The sequence below is a fragment of the Lithobates pipiens genome, unplaced genomic scaffold, assembly GCF_037356315.1.
Source record: "Lithobates pipiens isolate NorthernLeopardFrog02 unplaced genomic scaffold, aLitPip1_a1.2 Scaffold_86, whole genome shotgun sequence".
Lineage (NCBI taxonomy): Eukaryota > Metazoa > Chordata > Amphibia > Anura > Ranidae > Lithobates > Lithobates pipiens.
The window spans coordinates 959,944-980,739 of NW_027507910.1; the positions used below are offsets into that span (position 1 = coordinate 959,944).

Below are 20,796 nucleotides of genomic sequence, written 5' to 3' on the forward strand. Positions count from 1 at the left end.
TCACCCCCTTCCTGCCCAGGCCAATTTCCAGCTTTCAGCGTTGTTGCACTTTGAATGCCAATTGCGCGGTCATGCAACACTGTACCCAAACTACATTATTATCATTTTTTTGGAGACAGTATGGAGGGGAATGTGGACTGAGGCTACTGTGGACCTTCACGGTACCGCACAAAGCCTTGGCATACAAAAGTGTAAGTATACATTTTTTTATCCCAAAAACATCTTAAAACATACATATATCATAAAAAAAGACAAAAGGAAATTTGTCTTTCAAGAGGAATTCCCTTAAAAAATAAGAAATAAAATACTGCAGCTAAATCGGACACTTACCTGTCCCAGGGTCCAGCGATGCGGGGGAATGAAGCTCTGCTTGTCACCCCCCCACCCCCCCCCCCCCCCCCCCCCGGCATTCTAACTGTGTGTAATTCTAACTGCATGCGCAGTCATCTGGGACCTGTCACGTGTCCCAGATGACTGACAGGAGGGAGGAGGTGGAGCGGAGCACCACTTTAACATTAGGTTGTATAAAAGCACAGATGGGGTGACACTAGGAAATAATCATTGTTAGTAGGTATATACCATCTGCGTGTGACCGCTCATAGGAGATGACAAGCACCGGTGTAGAGAATGTCACACCACCGATTGAAGCAGTATGGCACATGTGACCACCTCTTCACCCAAAAGCATTTATCTCCTCTTCCACCACAACTCACAGTGCCACTAAACAGACACAACAAGTGCTTTAAGAAGACGTCTCTTTTTACAGCTATCCAAGACTTCATTAAAGTGCTTGTAAAGCTACTTTGTGTACTTTATAGATCCCCTTTGTTCCATGAGGTTATGTGCCCCAGTGTATGTTCTATATAAAATATATATTGCTGTATAACTTATTTCAGCGCTCACGTGACTGCCCGTCGCTCTCCTCTCCCAATCTGAGAAGTACAGTGGGATTGGCTGAGAATCCCTTGATGACCTCTGAAATAAGTTATACAGCAACATATTTTATACAGCTATCTGTACCCCTCTCCCCCTTGAAAAGGTGCCAATTGTGGCACCGGGGGGGGGGGGGTTCTGAGGAGCGGACGTTCCACTTTAGGGTGGAACTCCGCTTTAAGTGATAGAAGGGACCAAATTACACAGAAGAAGCACTGTGCTGTTCATAATTTTTTTTTTTTCTAACCCATCTCCACTCTACCTGAATCCCCCCCCCCAAAAAAAGGAAGAAGAACATTATCATAATAATAATCCATCATAATTCACCTAGAAGTTTCGTCTCTCAGCAATCCATAATATAGATCTTTGGCTCTTCCTGCCACACCATTACTATACACCAGTCATCACTAAATAGCAGCCTGTGGTCCGGATCCAGCCAGTGTTCCACCCGGACCTGCGGTCATACCATTTAGGAGCCACTTCTTTTCCTCAGCCTCCACTGTTGTTATTCTAATAGCAGGGCGGAGAGCAGTAGATTGGAGTAGAATGGAGTAGAATGGAGTGTGGTAGCGGAGCCACCAGGGATTAACTTTTAAAGATAACTAGCAGGTGATTGGATGCAGGGATGTCCTAGCAGCCAATCACCTGTTGGTTAATACAAAAGGTTAACCCTGTCAGCTCCGGCTACCACACTCCGATCAATGCGGTGCCTCCCACAATCGATAGAGAAATGTTCAGCCTCCTGCTCTCTGCTTGCTCTAAGGTATGAAAGTGAAGGTGGGGGGGGGGCACAAAGGACACTATTCTGGGTGTGTGTGTGATGTGTGATGTGTGTGTGTGATGTGTGTGTGTGATGTGTGTGTGTGATGTGTGTGTGTGATGTGTGTGTGTGATGTGTGTGTGTGATGTGTGTGTGTGGTGTGTGTGTGTGTGATGTGAATTGAGTTGCCATGTCATCCCTTTAAAACTAAACACATTAATTCACATGGGTTCTGTGGCTGATTAATGTGATATTTAAACTCACGTGGTGCCTTACCTATATTACATGAGCCTCAGAACCTGTGTATATAATAGGCACTTGGTTTTAAAGGGATGAGGTGGCCCCCTACATGTGAAGGAGGGCAGTGTTTGGGGGGGGGGGGGTTCGGTGGAGGTGAAGAGGACAGAGCACACTGCTCTCATCTATACACACAAGCTATGGATTCTCCTCATTATGCCTTGGTCTGCCTTCCATTTGTCCTCAAGGTCTACGTGGGTTACTTTACCACAGCCACAAGGACAGAAATTTCCCAGTGTACCCCGCACCCAAAGAACTGAACTATACATTTTTTGCATCTACTCCTGAGGAAGGGGAGACCAATCCACGAAACGCGTAGAGTTATAGGATGCCGAGATATTTGTGGATGGCTTTGAATTTTACACTTATGTATTTCCATCTGCTAAAATCCCGTATTTGTATAAAAACATCCTGTATATAAACACCAACAATGTTTTATGAATTTACAATGTTTATTATGACGACTTACATTGCTAAAGGAAAATTGCTGCAAATAACCATTTTTTTTCTGTGCTTTTACCTGCAATTTTTTTTTAACTTGCCAACAGGATGTCTAAGCTGAAGCACAACCAAAAGCTTTTAGCAGCAGTTTAGCAACATGAGTTCCATTGCTGGCTAGCAGAGCTGAGTTTTCCTATGAGCTGGCAATGGCCCTTCCTCTGTATTGCTAGTTATTTGCCTTTTAGCTCCATCCCCTCAGAGATCTGAATGCTAAAGCCCAATGTGTATTACTTCTCACCAGTGTGAGCTGCTGTGCTGAGATGCTAAATGCATGCACGGCATCAGCGGAAATGAAAGGAGGTCCTACCTGATATTTGCTGCTTATTGTAAAAGCATGTGCATGGCTCCTCCGCGCATTCACCGAGAGCTGCTTCAGGGTCCTCTGCTTGACCAGAACGGTCTTATCATCTGCAAGAGGCTGTGAGAAGAACAAAGACCACAAGACAATAAGTGGGACCACTATAAAGGATGGACAGAAAAATAGAAAATTCCACTACATATTATAGGTTATGACACAGAAACACATAACATTCAACGCAATATGTACTGGAATTTACATTTCTAACTCCTTACATAATGACGTTTTTTTTTATAATCACTTATAGATGGCAAGTCCTTGCCTATCACCTTAAGTAGAGCCTATACATATGCCCTTCATCTACTTACAGCATATTTCCACCCTAAAGTGGAACTTCCACTCATCGGATTCCCCACCCCCCTCCGCTGCCGCAATTGCCACCTTTCAGGGGGGGAGGGGGTGCAGATACCTGTATATTCCAGGTATCTGTCCCCACTTCCAGGAATAGCTAGCCACAGATGCCCGTCACCCCCCCCCCCCCCCACCCCCGTTGTGTTCTGAGAAACACACAGTTCCCGGGACACAACGGGGACCAGTGAAGATGCGCAGTGCCACTCACACAGGAGGGAACTGGGCAGTGAAGCCGCAATGCTTCACTTCCCGATTCTCTTATATTATCTTTACTATTAACAAGTCTATGGTGTTTAAAGCGGAGTTCCACTTAAAAAAAGTAAAAGAAAAAAAAAAAAAGTCAGCAGCTACTAACACGGCAGCTGCTGACTTTTAATAATCGGACACTTACCTGTCCCAGGGTCCAGCGATGCACCCCCTCCTCTTTCTGTTGGGGTACCCCAAGGTTCCGTCCTTGGGCCCCTCCTATTCTCGCTCTATACCTCTTCCCTGGGCCAGCTGATAACCTCCCATGGCTTCCAATACCACCTCTATGCTGACGACACCCAGATCTATCTCTCCACTCCTCACCCCCTCCGTCTCCTCAACTCACCCCTCTCCTCAACTCGCCCCCCTCCGCCTCCTCAACTCAGCCCCCCTCCGCCTCCTCAACTCAGCCCCCCTCCGCCTCCTCAACTCAGCCCCCCTCCGCCTCCTCAACTCAGCCCCCCTCCGCCTCCTCAACTCGCCCCCCCTCCTTCTCCTCAACTCGCCCCCCTCCGTCTCCTCAACTCGCCCCCCTCCGTCTCCTCAACTCGCCCCCCTCCGTCTCCTCAACTCGCCCCCCCTCCGCCTCCTCAACTCGCCCCCCCTCCGCCTCCTCAACTCGCCCCCCTGTGTCTCCTCACAGATCTCCAACTTACTGAATGACATATCAGTATGGAGGTCACACCACTTCCTCCAACTCAATCGTTCTAATACTGAGCTTCTTATATTTCCTCCTCCCCCCATGACTTCACCATTAATATCAACAACACAACCATTGGTCCCTCCACACATGCCAGGATCCTGGGTGTAATCCTTGACTCTGACCTCTCCTTCTCCCCACATCCAATCACTGGCTAAATCCTGCCGCCTTCCCCTCCACAACATCTCCAGAATTCCACCTTCCTGACCAATGACACCACAAAGCAACTTCTTCACTCCGCGATTATTTCCCACCTTGACTACGGCAACTCTCGGCTTATTGGCCGACCCTTAAGCAGGCTCCTCCCCCTTCAGTCTATTATGAATGCTGCTGCTTGACTAATACACCTCACTAATCGATCTGTGACTGCCGCCCCTCTCTGCCAATCCCTTCACTGGCTTCCCCTCCCCCACAGTGTAAAATTCGAATTGCTAACCATTAGTGATGGACGAACTTCCGACGGGACGTTTCGCGAACGCGAAACGCGAACGGACACAAACGTTCGCGAAAACGACCGTTCGCCGCGGGCTCCATTGACTTCAATGGGAGGCGAATTTCGCAAACCTTTAGGTCGAATTTGCGGCCACGGGGTAATTATTAGGGGGTAGCACGTAGTCCCACCACCTGGACAATAGCATAATACATGTATGAGGTGAATTTGGGATCGATAACTACAAGCATTTTTTTTTTATTTGGGAAATTGTTCTGACAATTCAGGACTATGGAGCTAATGAAGGCAATGGAGGAGAGGGAAGGTCAGGGACCAGGGTAGGCAAACAAGAGGGTGCAGGAGATACAGAGCACTGACAGCAGCACCGTAATACAGAGCACTGACATCAGCACCGTGACATACAGCGCTGACAGCAGCTCCGTGACATACAGCGCTGACAGCAGCTCCGTGACATACAGCGCTGACAGCAGCTCCGTGACATACAGCGCTGACAGCAGCTCCGTGACATACAGCGCTGACAGCAGCTCCGTGACATACAGCGCTGACAGCAGCACCGTGACATACAGCGCTGACAGCAGCTCCGTGACATACAGCGCTGACAGCAGCTCCGTGACATACAGCGCTGACAGCAGCTCCGTGACATACAGCACTGACAGCAGCTCCGTGACATACAGCGCTGACAGCAGCTCCGTGACATACAGCGCTGACAGCAGCACCGTGACATACAGCGCTGACAGCAGCTCCGTGACATACAGCGCTGACAGCAGCTCCGTGACATACAGCGCTGACAGCAGCTCCGTGACATACAGCGCTGACAGCAGCTCCGTGACATACAGCGCTGACAGCAGCTCCGTGACATACAGCGCTGACAGCAGCACCGTGACATACAGCGCTGACAGCAGCTCCGTGACATACAGCGCTGACAGCAGCTCCGTGACATACAGCGCTGACAGCAGCTCCGTGACATACAGCACTGACAGCAGCTCCGTGACATACAGCGCTGACAGCAGCTCCGTGACATACAGCGCTGACAGCAGCACCGTGACATACAGCGCTGACAGCAGCTCCGTGACATACAGCGCTGACAGCAGCTCCGTGACATACAGCGCTGACAGCAGCTCCGTGACATACAGCGCTGACAGCAGCTCCGTGACATACAGCGCTGACAGCAGCTCCGTGACATACAGCGCTGACAGCAGCTCCGTGACATACAGCGCTGACAGCAGCTCCGTGACATACAGCGCTGACAGCAGCACCGTGACATACAGCGCTGACAGCAGCTCCGTGACATACAGCGCTGACAGCAGCTCCGTGACATACAGCGCTGACAGCAGCTCCGTGACATACAGCGCTGACAGCAGCTCCGTGACATACAGCGCTGACAGCAGCTCCGTGACATACAGCGCTGACAGCAGCTCCGTGACATACAGCGCTGACAGCAGCTCCGTGACATACAGCGCTGACATCAGCACCGTGACATACAGCGCTGACAGCAGCTCCGTGACATACAGCGCTGACAGCAGCTCCGTGACATACAGCGCTGACAGCAGCTCCGTGACATACAGCGCTGACAGCAGCTCCGTGACATACAGCGCTGACAGCAGCTCCGTGACATACAGCGCTGACAGCAGCACCGTGACATACAGCGCTGACAGCAGCTCCGTGACATACAGCGCTGACAGCAGCTCCGTGACATACAGCGCTGACAGCAGCTCCGTGACATACAGCACTGACAGCAGCTCCGTGACATACAGCGCTGACAGCAGCTCCGTGACATACAGCGCTGACAGCAGCACCGTGACATACAGCGCTGACAGCAGCTCCGTGACATACAGCGCTGACAGCAGCTCCGTGACATACAGCGCTGACAGCAGCTCCGTGACATACAGCGCTGACAGCAGCTCCGTGACATACAGCGCTGACAGCAGCTCCGTGACATACAGCGCTGACAGCAGCTCCGTGACATACAGCGCTGACAGCAGCTCCGTGACATACAGCGCTGACAGCAGCTCCGTGACATACAGCGCTGACAGCAGCTCCGTGACATACAGCGCTGACAGCAGCTCCGTGACATACAGCGCTGACAGCAGCTCCGTGACATACAGCGCTGACAGCAGCACCGTAAGCAGCCCCAGGAGGAAGTCAGCACAGCACAGGGATGGTGTGATCCCCTCATAATAAGAACCCCCAGGAGGAAGTCAGCACAGCACAGGGATGGTGGGAGCCCCTCATAATAAGAACACCCAGGAGGAAGTCAGCACAGCACAGGGATGGTGGGAACCCCTCATAATAAGCAGCCCCAGTAGAAATATGACACCGCTCAACCTCTTCAAAGAGGAGGGTAGGGGCATATAGTACGGTGTGCTTTTTTGGGTCAGGGAAGTGAGCCAAATGAATTAAGAAGGTCTGTGTGCTTGATTCCAAAAATTGTTTATAGACATATACATGGTCTACTGATCACATGTGTTGAATTCCTCCGAGATCCATGCCTCATTCATTTTTAGAAATGTGAGGTAGTTAACACTGTGGTGAGCTAGGCGAGTACGCTTATCGGTCACAATCCCCCCTGCTGCGCTGAACGTCCTTTCGGACAGGACACTGGATGAGGGGCAAGCCAACAGTTCGATTGCAAATTGGGCAAGCTCTGGCCAGAGGTCAAGCCTGCCCACCCAGTAGTCTAGGGGTTCATCACTCCTCAGAGCGTCCACATCGGCCGTTAACCCAATGTAGTCGGACACCTGACGGTCTAGGCGTTCCCTGATGCTGGATCCGGATGACACCTGTCGATGGGTCGGCTGAAAGAATGACCTCATATCCGAAGTCACCAACACATCTTCAAACCGGCCTCTTCTTGCAGGCGCTGTTGGATTGGTACCCGCAAATCCTTCTCTGGGAGTGGGAATTGCTCCTCTGCCAGCGCACGCAAAAGCAGAATGCAGCATTTCTCGAAGCAAGGCCTGGAAGTGCTGCATTCTGACAGCCCTCTGCGACGGCGGTAACATTTCCGCCATTTTGTGTTTGTACCGGGGGTCTAAGTACGTTGCCACCCAGTACTGGTCCTTGACCCTCATGCTTTTTATACGGGGGTCCCTATTAAAACACTGGAGCATGAAGGCCCCCATTTGCACTAAAGTGGAAGCGGTGTGGTGGCCTGGCTCCTGCTCATCATCCAGGATAATGTCGTCCTCTTCATTCTCCTCTCCCCATCCTCGCACAACAGGGATCCCAGAAAGGTTTAAAGCATGCTCTTCTTGCTCCTGCTCATCCGCCCCGGCACCATCCTCCTCTGACTCCTCATCAGACTCCTGTTGTTGACTTGTCTCAGATAGAGTAGCCCCCCCTGGGAATTCATCCAGCATTGCGACTTCCTCATCTTCCCGCTCCTGCTCCTCCACAGCCTGATCAATGACACGACGCAATGCACGCTCCAGAAAGAAGGCATAAGGTACCATGTCACTGATGGCGCCATGGCTGCGACTGACCAGTTTGGTGATCTCCTCAAATGGCCGCAGAAGTCTGCATGTGTCGCGCATGAGCAGCCACTGGCGCGGTGAAAAAAAACCCAGCTCCCCAGAACCGTTTCTTTCGCAGAGTTCATACAGGTAGACGTTAACTGCACGTTTCTGCTGGAGCAGCCTATCAAGCATATAGAAGGTTGAGTTCCATCGCGTCGGGCAATCGCAAATAAGACGTCTGACCGGCAGATGGTGTCGCCGCTGAATGTCAGCAAGGCGAGCCATGGCCGTGTAAGATCTTCTGAAATGGGCCGAGATTTTCCTTGCCTGCCGCAAGATGTCCTGGACCCCAGGGTATTTGACAAGGAATCGCTGCACGACCAAGTTTAAGACGTGTGCCATGCACGGCACGTGCGTGATTTTGCCCTGTTTCAATGCGCTAAGCAGATTGGCACCGTTGTCACACACCACTTTACCAACTGTCAAATTGAGCGGTGTTAGCCACTCATCTGCCTGTGAACGCAAAGCTGAAAGGAGTGCCGGGCCAGTGTGGCTCTTTGCTTCCAGGCACAACAGACGCAGCACGGCATGGCAACGTCTCACCTGGCATGTGGAATAGGTTCTGGGGAGCTTGGGCGGTGCAGTGGAAGAGACGCTAGCAGCGGAAAAGGAGGAGGCAGCTGAGGAGGAGAGGGAGGAGGATGGAGTAGGAGGAGGAGAAGAAGAGTCAGGCCTGCATGCAATCCGTGGCGGTAAAACCAAATCTACACGGGTGCCACGGGTTACATGCTTGACGGCCGTCAGAAGGTTCACCCAGTGGGCAGTAAAACTGATATACCTTCCCTGCCCGTGTTTGCTAGACCACGTGTCTGTGGTCAGATGTATCTTGGCACCGACACTGTGTGCCAGAGATACATTCACTTGCCGCTGAACATGGCCATATAGCTCTGGGATGCCCTTCTCTGAGAAATACTTCCTTCCTGGGACCTTCCATTGTGGTGTTCCAATGGCCACAAATTTGCGAAAGGCCTCCGAGTCCACCAGTTTATATGGCAGTAGTTGGCGGGCTATGAGTTCTGACAAGCCAGCCGCCAACCGTTGGGCAAGAGGGTTATCCGGCGTCATCATTTTTTTACGCTCAAACATTAGGCCCACGGAAGCCTGCCTTTTTGCAGAAAAATGTGAGCTTGGCGTGATGGAAGGTGGAGTGGAGGACAATTGTGAGGAGAGAGGAGAAGGAGAAGTAGAAGACGAGGCTGGACGGTGAGAGCCTGCAGTGTGGCTTTGTGTGTTCCGTTGCTCCCACTGGGCTCGGTGATGGCTGCTCATGTGCCTTCTTAAGGCGGTCGTCCCTAGGTGAGTATTGGGCTTACCGCGACTAACGCGTTGACTGCAAAGATTGCAGATGGCAACGCTATTGTCAGCAGCGGACACGTTAAAAAAAGCCCACACTGCGGAGCCATGTGCCGGTGTCCTGGGAGCGCCAGATGTGACCGTACATGGTCGATGACTCGCTCCTGATACATTTGCAGTCTGCTTTGTCCCTGCTGTGCAATGTAAGTCATTGCTGCTTCTCCTCCCTATCTGCTGGTCCATATCTCCCTCTGAACTCCCCTCCTCTTCCTCTCTTGTGGGCACCCACGTGACATCACTAGACACGTCATCATCAACGTCACCTTCCCCACCGCTATAAGTAGAGTAGGCAGCAACACCGGGGACCAACCTCCTCCTTGGGCTGATCTGGGTACTGGCGTCAGACTGCTGAGTAGCGCTTGTTGCTACCTCCTCTTCCTGATCCAATACCAAGAGTGGCTGCGCATCAGAAATGTCCTCTTGATATGGATCGGAAAATAATTCCAGTGACTCAAGCGGAAGGTATGTGGTGGTGGTGGTGGTGGTCGTGTTGTTGGTGGTAGTGTCTTTGGGGGTGCACATAGCAGAGAGTGAAGAAGAGGGTGCAGATCGAGAGGATGAGGAGGGTGCAGAAGAGTAAGGCTGAGCGAGCCACTCAACCAAGTCTGGTGCATCCTTTAAAGTAATTGAACGCACCTTCTGCAACTTCCCACTTTGGCTCAAGCCTGTTGCTCCTGCCCTACCCCTACCACCCCTGCGGAAGGGCCTGCCTCTTCCTCTGCATGTCATTTTTTAAATGACCCTGTGACAAAACTCTTAGTCCCTATACCGCTGAAGGACTGCTGCAGTATAGGTGAGCGGTCAGCAGTGGTGCACGTCAACCCTATCTATTGTGGACCTATAGCGGTCCTTACAGAACAGCAGACTGTACCGCACTCAAGCCTATGTACCGTAGCACCCTATACCAAGTTACCAGTCCTTATAAGAACTTTTGTGGACCAAGCAGGTTGTGTATTAGTGTTTAGCAGACTGTACGTCAGTCCCTATACCGCTGAAGGACTGCTGCAGTATAGGGCAGCGGTCAGCAGTGGTGCACGTCAACCCTATCTATTGTGGACCGATAGCGGTCCTTACAGAACAGCAGACTGTACCGCACTCAAGCCTATGTACCGTAGCACCCTATACCAAGTTACCAGTCCTTATAAGAACTTTTGTGGACCAAGCAGGTTGTGTATTAGTGTTTAGCAGACTGTACGTCAGTCCCTATACCGCTGAAGGACTGCTGCAGTATAGGGCAGCGGTCAGCAGTGGTGCACGTCAACCCTATCTATTGTGGACCGATAGCGGTCCTTACAGAACAGCAGACTGTACCGCACTCAAGCCTATGTACCGTAGCACCCTATACCAAGTTACCAGTCCTTATAAGAACTTTTGTGGAACAAGCAGGTTGTGTGTTAGTGATTAGCAGACTGTACGTCAGTCCCTATACCAATGAAGGACTGCTGCAGTATAGGGCAGCGGTCAGCAGTAGTGCACGGCAACCCTATGTATTGTGGACCGATAGCGGTCCTTACAGAACAGCAGACTGTACTGCACTCAGGCCTATGTACCGTAGCACCCTATACCAAGTTACCAGTCCTTATAAGAACTTTTGTGGACCAAGCAGGTTGTGTGTTAGTGTTTAGCAGACTGTGCGTCAGTCCCTATACCGCTGAAGGACTGCTGCAGTATAGGGCAGCGGTCAGCAGTAGTGCACGGCAACCCTATGTATTGTGGACCGATAGCGGTCCTTACAGAACAGCAGACTGTAACGCACTCAGGCCTATGTACCGTAGCACCCTATACCAAGTTACCAGTCCTTATAAGAACTTTTGTGGACCAAGCAGGTTGTGTGTTAGTGATTAGCAGACTGTACGTCAGTCCCTATACCAATGAAGGACTGCTGCAGTATAGGGCAGCGGTCAGCAGTGGTGCACGTCAACCCTATGTATTGTGGACCGATAGCGGTCCTTACAGAACAGCAGACTGTAACGCACTCAGGCCTATGTACCGTAGCACCCTATACCAAGTTACCAGTCCTTATAAGAACTTTTGTGGACCAAGCAGGTTGTGTGTTAGTGATTAGCAGACTGTACGTCAGTCCCTATACCAATGAAGGACTGCTGCAGTATAGGGCAGCGGTCAGCAGTAGTGCACGGCAACCCTATGTATTGTGGACCGATAGCGGTCCTTACAGAACAGCAGACTGTACTGCACTCAGGCCTATGTACCGTAGCACCCTATACCAAGTTACCAGTCCTTATAAAAACTTTTGTGGACCAAGCAGGTTGTGTGTTAGTGTTTAGCAGACTGTGCGTCAGTCCCTATACCGCTGAAGGACTGCTGCAGTATAGGGCAGCGGTCAGCAGTAGTGCACGGCAACCCTATGTATTGTGGACCGATAGCGGTCCTTACAGAACAGCAGACTGTAACGCACTCAGGCCTATGTACCGTAGCACCCTATACCAAGTTACCAGTCCTTATAAGAACTTTTGTGGACCAAGCAGGTTGTGTGTTAGTGATTAGCAGACTGTACGTCAGTCCCTATACCAATGAAGGACTGCTGCAGTATAGGGCAGCGGTCAGCAGTAGTGCACGGCAACCCTATGTATTGTGGACCGATAGCGGTCCTTACAGAACAGCAGACTGTACCGCACCCAAGCCTATGTACCGTAGCACCCTAGACAGACCAAGTTACCAGTCCTGATAAAGAGCTTTGTGGAACAAGTGAGTTGTGAATGATTAGCAGACTGCAGCAGAAGGGCAGCAGTCAAGTATAATATTCTTTCTATATTTGGAAGAAAGAATATTATACGTGTACAAGCCTATTACCGTACCACTGATACCAGTCCTGAAAAGAACCTTTGTGGAACTAATAGTAACAGCAAGTCTTTAAAATTATCCTCACTGCCTGACACACTGCTTCCTGCCTGTCCCTATACAAATTGGCAAAAAAGAGTAGGCTGGAACGATTAGCTGGAACAGCTCTTTTGTGGACCTGATAGTAACAGCTAATGATGATGATGATGATGATGATGAAGAAAGACTAATCTGGCTGAGCTGTCCCTAAAATAGCAGCATACAGCGCTCTGTCCCTTTATCTAAACTGACAAAAGAAACTCAGGCTGCTGACCTAACACCTATACCAGTCCTGAAAAGAACTTTTGTGTACCAAATAGCTAGCGTTTTCTCTGTCCCTACTCCACACAGGATCCTTTCCCTACAGTGACAGAAGAAAGAATGTAAAATGGCCACCGGATCGGGTGTATTTATAGGTTAGGGGGAATGTCCAAGTGTCCATGAGCTGTCATGTCTCAATTGGTTGTCCTGTAACACATGATAAACGTGTCACGAAAGGTTAAAGTTCTTGTATACATTAAACACGTAAGTCCGCCGGGGCGAACGACGGAAAAAGGCGTTCGAACCCGCGGACGGCGAAAGTCGGAAATTCGCCGCGAAACGACCGCCGGGCGAACCGTTCGGCCATCACTACTAACCATAACATACAAGGCCATTCACAATATCGCCCCCCCCCCCCCCATCTACATCACCAACCTCATCTGCAGATATCGCCCAAATTGTCCCCTCCGCTCCTCCCAGGACCTCCTGCTTTCTAGCTCCCTTGTTACCTCCTCTCATGGTCACCTTCATGACTTCTCCAGAGCCTCTCCCTTCCTCTGGAACTCCCTGCCCCAGTCTATCCGATCAGCCCCTACCCTGTCCGCCTTTAGGAGTTCCCTGAAAACTCATTTATTCAGGGAAGCCGATCCCAACCCCACCTAACAACCGTCCCCGAGCCCCCCCATCAAATCATTCTCTGCAGCTATTATCTTTTGTACCACCACCCCCTCCCTTTAGAATGTAACCTCTACGGGGCGGGCCCTCCTGTACCTTTTGTATTGTACTGTAATTGTGTTGTCCCCCCCATACATTGTAAAGTGATGTGTAAACTGTTGGCGCTATATAAATCGTGTATAATAATAATAATAATCCCTCCATTCACTGATACTGGGGAACAGTTCCAACCAGTATATGGGTTGGCTCTTAGGTCATCTGTCCTACCTGCAAGAGGCACCTAGCTATACATGGCCCTGGTGCTCGCTGCCACATCTGTGATACACCACTGCTCCACCACTGTTCTCCAGTGCGATGGGTCTGATGACCTTCCTAATAATCTCCCCACTGATGGAGCTGATACTCTTACCAAACCACCCTGGAGAAAATTATTAAACACTGTAAGAGTCACTTCACCGGCATGGCCTCCCCCACCGGCTCAAGGGTCAAGCTGCTGTCCCATGCCACCAAAGCCAAGATCTCATCCAGTCAGGAAAGCTGTTGAAGTGCTCTAGCGCTCGTCCTGGAGGGGCTGCCGTCTCCATCTACTATAGACTGTCCAGACTGCAACAGCCCCTCTATTCTGCATTCTCCAGTGCCAGACATTCATCTGCCCCCATTGCTTGAATATGCCCCAGCCAAAGAGACTCTGCTGATGCTGAGATCCCTTCATACTGTGACCAACCCAAGGGGATATCCTGGGAAAGTCTCACCTTTGACCTTGAGGAGGAATTACTAGCGCCGCCACGGAGCAATCTATGCCTTGTCCTCGTCCCCCTCAGGCACAAGAATCACTTGCATTTGAATCCGCCCTTATGGAACATACTGGGCACAATTACCTACGGCCACCAGATGCCATTACAAAGGGCAGATTACCCGTGTAGCCCAGTTGTAGTGATATATGGAGAACCTACGGGCGAGTGTTCCCCTTTGTGCCTGAACTCCTCTCCCAACAACTGGAGGAAAAGAGACCCAAACTGTAGAGTAGAGCCATCTGGAGGAAGCGCAATGTAGCAGAACATACGCGCTGCTTCCAACAGCAAAATTAGTATGTCAAGGCAGAGTTCCAGCACCTATCCCGCTTCTACAACATAGGAAGGCAGATCATCATCAACCAGATGGAAATAGTTAAGCTTGATGGTTGATTGTCAGTCATCGCCGAGTTCTAACCATATACCTGCCAGACCCCGACTTCTAATGTTTGAGAAGTGTTCATTGTATTTTCTTATGCCAGTTTGACACACTGCACTGTTTCATCCTGTATAAGGTTCGGCTGCACTTTGTCATTTCTATCTGTAAAATGTGTAATCTTGGGGTGTGTTATGCAGCCAGGACAGCTTGTGTTTTAGGGGGGAGGTGGAGTTTCATGCTTCCCCAGCCGGGAGGGTTAGTGTTGAAGCGGTTCTTTCTTGGAGGGCTTTCTGGGGTCCAACCCACTGGTCCTGTGCTATATAAAATGGGATGGGGGTCTGATGGAGGGGAGAGTAATGCCGTTACTGGAATACGCCCACATAAGCCACTGTCAAAGCCGGAGCATCTCTGAATAGAACTACAAAACGCCCAGACACCACTGCTGGAATCCTGCCATAATAGACTGTATCCTATGCAGGATACGCAGCCATCAAGCCTAAGTTAGGACTAGGGATGCTAGGAAAAGACCGTTATTGTTGTTGACTGTAATTACACCATTTTTTTCTGTAAAGTTTTGTTCTTGCCTGGTCTGAAGTTATTTAAGGGGTTTGATGCAAGTAACTGGCGCATATAGTTTTCACCTTGGGTCAGTTAAACACATTGGGGTATGAAGACAGCAGTACAAGGGTTAATGTGCTACAGAATGCAGCAGTTGCTTACCAAGGGTAATGAAGGTTTCTCTAGCAGCCTGTTTTGTGTACATGTGACAGGTGGGATAGCTTGTTCCATGAGGAGGAGTTGTTGTTGGCACTCAACTCCGTGAGTGGGCCGTCTCCTATAGCAACGGGAGCAGATCAACGGCACAGAAGTCCTCAGCCTGGGCACAGGTATGGAAAAGCAAAAGTTAAAGTGATTGTAAACCCTGGTTAAAAAAAAAAAAAAAACCCTGCAAGACAAAGGCATAATGAGCTAGTTACTAGGTGATTATGAATTACTTACCCGAGAACGAAGCCCCCGCAGTCGTCCTCCTCTCCCCCTCCGGCCGGCGACATCTCTCCCAGTGGTTACTTCTGGATATCGTGGCTCCGGCGCTGTTTTTGGCCAGAGCCGTGATGATGTCACTCCCGCGCATGCGCCTCAGGAGCCGAGCCATACGGGCCATTGCTTCAGTTTTCCCCAGTGCGCATGCGTGGATGTCATCGGCACATGCAGGGGACAGGGGATGTCTCCCAAGCAGTGCAGGTTTAGGAGATATCCTGGGTAGCTACAGGTAAGCCTTATTATAGGCCTTATTATAGGCTTACTTGTAGCATAAAGTTGTTGTAATGGGTTTACAACCACTGTAAGTGTGTGTGTGCGCATGGAGTCTTCGTTCGGTGCGCTGCAGGACCCCTTACTGTTACTGGGAGTGGGGTAGGGGAAATACGCTGGATAGGTGGAGAGGGCATTGGCTCCAATTGCCCCTCCTATAAATGCACAAGTGACTTTTATGGTGTTTATGAACATCAGGAGAGTAACGAAAGTCAAGTTGGCCGTGCAAGTAAAAGTACCCAATGTGATCCTATCTCCAGTGCCTAGCGTAGCCCAAAAGAACCCCTCCCCCGCCCCCCCAGGGTAGGCCTCCTATGTGACCAACACTTGGTGCTCATCGAGGAGGGGAACATGGAGGAAGTGTCACCCTTCAAGAATGACATCAGTGTTTTTTCTTTTGCTCTCATGCTTTCAAGGGTAGAGGAGAGATGTGAGCGCAGATGTCTCCATAAAGAGGACCTGTCACCCTATATTGCTATCACAAGGAATTGTTTGTAATAGAAATAAAAGTGATAAAAGATGAAAGGGACAGAGCAAAAATACACTTTATCCAGGTTGTAGAGCGGCAGAATGGCACGGCTGGGTGAAACGTTATGTAACGAGGCTTCCCCCTGTGGCCGCTAGGGGTGCGCGCACGCTGCCTGCTCGCCTATGGTGCCTATGCGAGTGCCCAGCGGTCGTGATCACCGCCAGGCTCCCGCGATCACTCGGGGCACGCGGAAAACCGGGGTCTGTGTGTGTACGTTTCCGATTCTCTGAGCGGAGAAGTGACAGATCGTCTGTCAGAGTATGAAAAGCGATCTCTTACCCTTCACAGTACCCTCCCTCTTCAGTTAGAACACACACTAGGGAACATAATTAACCCCTTCATCGCCCCCTAGTGTTAACCCCTTCCCTGTTAGTGACATTTTTACAGTAACCAATGCATTTGTATAGCACCGATTGCTGTAAAAATGCCAATGGTCCCAAAATTGTCCGCCGTGTCCGCCATAATGTCGCAGTCCCGATAAAAATCGCAGATCATTACTAGTAAGAAAACAAATGCCATAAACTATCCCCTATTTTGCAGGCTCTATAATTTTTGTGCAAACCAATCGATACACGCTTATTGCGATTTTTTTTTGCCAAAAATATGTGATCCTAAACTGAGGAAAAAAAATCATTTTTTATATATTTTTGGGGGATATGTATTATAGCAAAAAGTTAAAAATATTTATTTTTTTTCAAAATTGTCGCTCTTCTTTTGTTTATAGCACAAAAAATTAAAAAACGCAGAGATGATCAAATACCACCAAAAGAAAGCTCTATTTGAGGAAAAAAAAGAGGTGAATTTTGTTTTGTCAGTTATAGCAAGAGAAACAATTCTCCTGTGTTTGTCGCCATTCCATGTGCAGACGGAAGATTAAGGCTCGGATTCCACTAGTGCGACTTATCATGTGACCTGGGACTGCAAAGTCACATGACAAGTCATTCCCCATGATTTCCAATGAGTACCGTTCATATCTCTGCCACTTCACAATAGTCCTTTGTAGTAGTACTTTGGTAGCGCTTTGATGCGACTTGAGGTCCAGAGACATCAAGAATACACAGGCGAGTTCAAGTCGCGGCAAAATTGTGTGACTTTGGGGTTGCAATAGTGTCCGGCGTCCGTTTACTCAGCGTGACGTCATCTTTTATATTTTACCAAAAACATGAGGTATATTCTGTGTGTTATTGCATTATTATTCATTAAAGTGAATTTTTATCCACCATTTTATTCTCCAGCACCTCTGCTAGAAATATAAACATATATAGTTTGGTGTTCTAAGTAATCGTCTAAAATGAAATGGAGAAATGGAAGAGGGAGACTTTGTGTTGATTATTATCTGATAGATGGAAGTTGGAGGAGGAGAATCCATGGAGAATATTCATCCACGTGGGATATCATTGTATCGCTCTCAGTAATATTTCTATATTTCTAGTATTTCCCCCGGAGGGACTGTAGGGGGCGCAGTGTTGATCACAGTGCGCTGTGTGAGAAGCCGCGCAGGAAAAGCACATTCAGTGCACTCCGTACTATATAGAGGGAAACACGGACTATTAATAAAACAGCGGATCCCCGGCAGTAAGAGCCGCCAAAATCAGCTCCTTCTACGCATTCAGTGAATTCCCACCCGACGCATGCGCGGGAGAAGCCGCAAAAATCCCACTCGAACTGCGCTGCGTCAACTTCCGGGCCGGCGCATGCTCAATAGAAGCCATAAAAAAGAAAAAAAAATACAGATCAAACTGCGCATGCGTCAAATTCCGGGCACCCCCATGAGCAGTAGAAACAGTAAAAATCCCCCCATAATACCCCCGATCTACAATCCCCTCCCCCCACATCATCTTGGAGGAAGGAAATGTTCAGACATAGAAATCCCATCTGTAGGACATGTGGGGTGACGCATACATGGCCCCGTCCCCATCTATATACTGCTCCTCCCCCCTCCTATATACTGCCCCTCCCACCTCCTTAGGGTTGCCACCTTTTCTTCAAGCCAAACCCGAACATTTTAGTGGTGCACGGCCCTGCGCTTGCTTAACTCAACCCATTCACCTGAATGGGGCTGCACTATAACTGTGTGCAATGCACATGGCTACAGCACAATGGCAGGGGGTATTAGGGGTTTTAAGGGGTTTAAAACAGGTGATGAGGAGGCAACATAACTCTTCTACACCACCTGTCAAATACCTTCCGCTATGGATCACTTTATGACTCCGTTTACACTTGTGGTCTAATGCTTGTGAAGCGGTTCAGACACCCCAAATCAAAGCCAACACACATGGGTGTATGATTATATATATATATATATATATATATATATATATATATATATATATATATATATAGCTAGCAGAGTGACAGGGTGGAGAGGGGCAGGCAGAGTGGCGTGGAGGGGGGACAGGCAGAGTGGCGTGGAGGGGGGACAGGCAGAGTGGCGTGGAGGGGGGACAGGCAGAGTGACAGGGAGGGGGGACAGGCAGAGTGACAGGGAGGGGGGACAGGCAGAGTGACAGGGAGGGGGGGACAGGCAGAGTGACAGGGAGGGGGGGACAGGCAGAGTGACAGGGAGGGGGGGACAGGCAGAGTGACAGGGAGGGGGGACAGGCAGAGTGACAGGGAGGGGGGACAGGCAGAGTGGCGTGGAGGGGGGACAGGCAGAGTGGCGTGGAGGGGGGACAGGCAGAGTGACAGGGAGGGGGGACAGTCAGAGTGACAGGGAGGGGGGACAGGCAGAGTGACAGGGAGGGGGGACAGGCAGAGTGACAGGGAGGGGGGACAGGCAGAGTGACAGGGAGGGGGGACAGGCAGAGTGACAGGGAGGGGGGACAGGCAGAGTGGCGTGGAGGGGGGACAGGCAGAGTGGCGTGGAGGGGGGACAGGCAGAGTGGCGTGGAGGGGGGACAGGCAGAGTGACAGGGAGGGGGGACAGGCAGAGTGACAGGGAGGGGGGACAGGCAGAGTGACAGGGAGGGGGGACAGGCAGAGTGGCGTGGAGGGGGGACAGGCAGAGTGGCGTGGAGGGGGGACAGGCAGAGTGGCGTGGAGGGGGGACAGGCAGAGTGGCGTGGAGGGGGGACAGGCAGAGTGGCGTGGAGGGGGGACAGGCAGAGTGGCGTGGAGGGGGGACAGGCAGAGTGACAGGGAGGGGGGACAGGCAGAGTGGCGTGGAGGGGGGACAGGCAGAGTGACAGGGAGGGGGGACAGGCAGAGTGACAGGGAGGGGGGACAGGCAGAGTGGCGTGGAGGGGGGACAGGCAGAGTGGCGTGGAGGGGGGACAGGCAGAGTGGCGTGGAGGGGGGACAGGCAGAGTGACAGGGAGGGGGGACAGGCAGAGTGGCGTGGAGGGGGGACAGGCAGAGTGACAGGGAGGGGGGACAGGCAGAGTGGCGTGGAGGGGGGCAGGCAGAGTGACAGGGAGGGGGGGCAGGCAGAGTGACAGGGAGGGGGGGCAGGCAGAGTGGCGTGGAGGGGGGGCAGGCAGAGTGGCGTGGAGGGGGGGCAGGCAGAGTGGCGTGGAGGGGGGGCAGGCAGAGTGGCGTGGAGGGGGGGCAGGCAGAGTGGCGTGGAGGGGGGGCAGGCAGAGTGGCGTGGAGGGGGGGCAGGCAGAGTGACAGGGAGGGGGGGCAGGCAGAGTGACAGGGAGGGGGGGCAGGCAGAGTGACAGGGAGGGGGGACAGGCAGAGTGACAGGGAGGGGGGACAGGCAGAGTGGTGTGGAGGGGGGACAGGCAGAGTGGCGTGGAGGGGGGACAGGCAGAGTGGCGTGGAGGGGGGACAGGCAGAGTGGCGTGGAGGGGGGACAGGCAGAGTGGCGTGGAGGGGGGACAGGCAGAGTGGCGTGGAGGGGGGACAGGCAGAGTGGCGTGGAGGGGGGACAGGCAGAGTGGCGTGGAGGGGGGACAGGCAGAGTGGCGTGGAGGGGGGACAGGCAGAGTGGCGTGGAGGGGGGCAGGCAGAGTGACAGGGAGGGGGGGCAGGCAGAGTGACAGGGAGGGGGGGCAGGCAGAGTGACAGGGAGGGGGGGCAGGCAGAGTGGCGTGGAGGGGGGGCAGGCAGAGTGGCGTGGAGGGGGGGCAGGCAGAGTGGCGTGGAGGGGGGGCAGGCAGAGTGGCGTGGAGGGGGGGCAGGCAGAGTGGCGTGGAGGGGGGGCAGGCAGAGTGGCGTGGAGGGGGGGCAGGCAGAGTGACAGGGAGGGGGGGCAGGCAGAGTGACAGGGAGGGGGGCAGGCAGAGTGACAGGGAGGGGGGACAGGCAGAGTGGCGTGGAGGGGGGACAGGCAGAGTGGCGTGGAGGGGGGACAGGCAGAGTGGCGTGGAGGGGGGACAGGCAGAGTGGCGTGGAGGGGGGACAGGCAGAGTGGCGTGGAGGGGGGACAGGCAGAGTGGCGTGGAGGGGGGACAGGCAGAGTGGCGTGGAGGGGGGACAGGCAGAGTGGCGTGGAGGGGGGACAGGCAGAGTGGCGTGGAGGGGGGACAGGCAGAGTGGCGTGGAGGGGGGACAGGCAGAGTGGCGTGGAGGGGGGACAGGCAGAGTGGCGTGGAGGGGGGACA

General features: G+C 51.9%; 1 protein-coding gene across 2 annotated transcripts in view; it reads right to left on the reverse strand.

Moving 5' to 3' along the window:
• LOC143973614 (uncharacterized) overlaps positions 1 to 20,796 on the reverse strand; it is a 119,249-nt gene that overhangs the window by 98,063 nt on the left and 390 nt on the right. The window contains exons 1-3 of one of the 2 annotated variants that reach the window (XM_077474471.1): positions 15,409 to 15,761; positions 15,130 to 15,286; positions 2,799 to 2,909 (exon numbers count right to left, since the gene is read on the reverse strand). In XM_077474471.1, the coding sequence (XP_077330597.1) occupies positions 2,799 to 2,909; positions 15,130 to 15,286; positions 15,409 to 15,461 (321 nt within the window). In that variant the 5' untranslated portion in view covers positions 15,462 to 15,761. Of the gene's footprint in view, positions 1 to 2,798; positions 2,910 to 15,129; positions 15,287 to 15,408; positions 15,762 to 20,796 lie in introns of those variants that run through there. The other variant, XR_013272093.1, reaches the window with a different exon arrangement.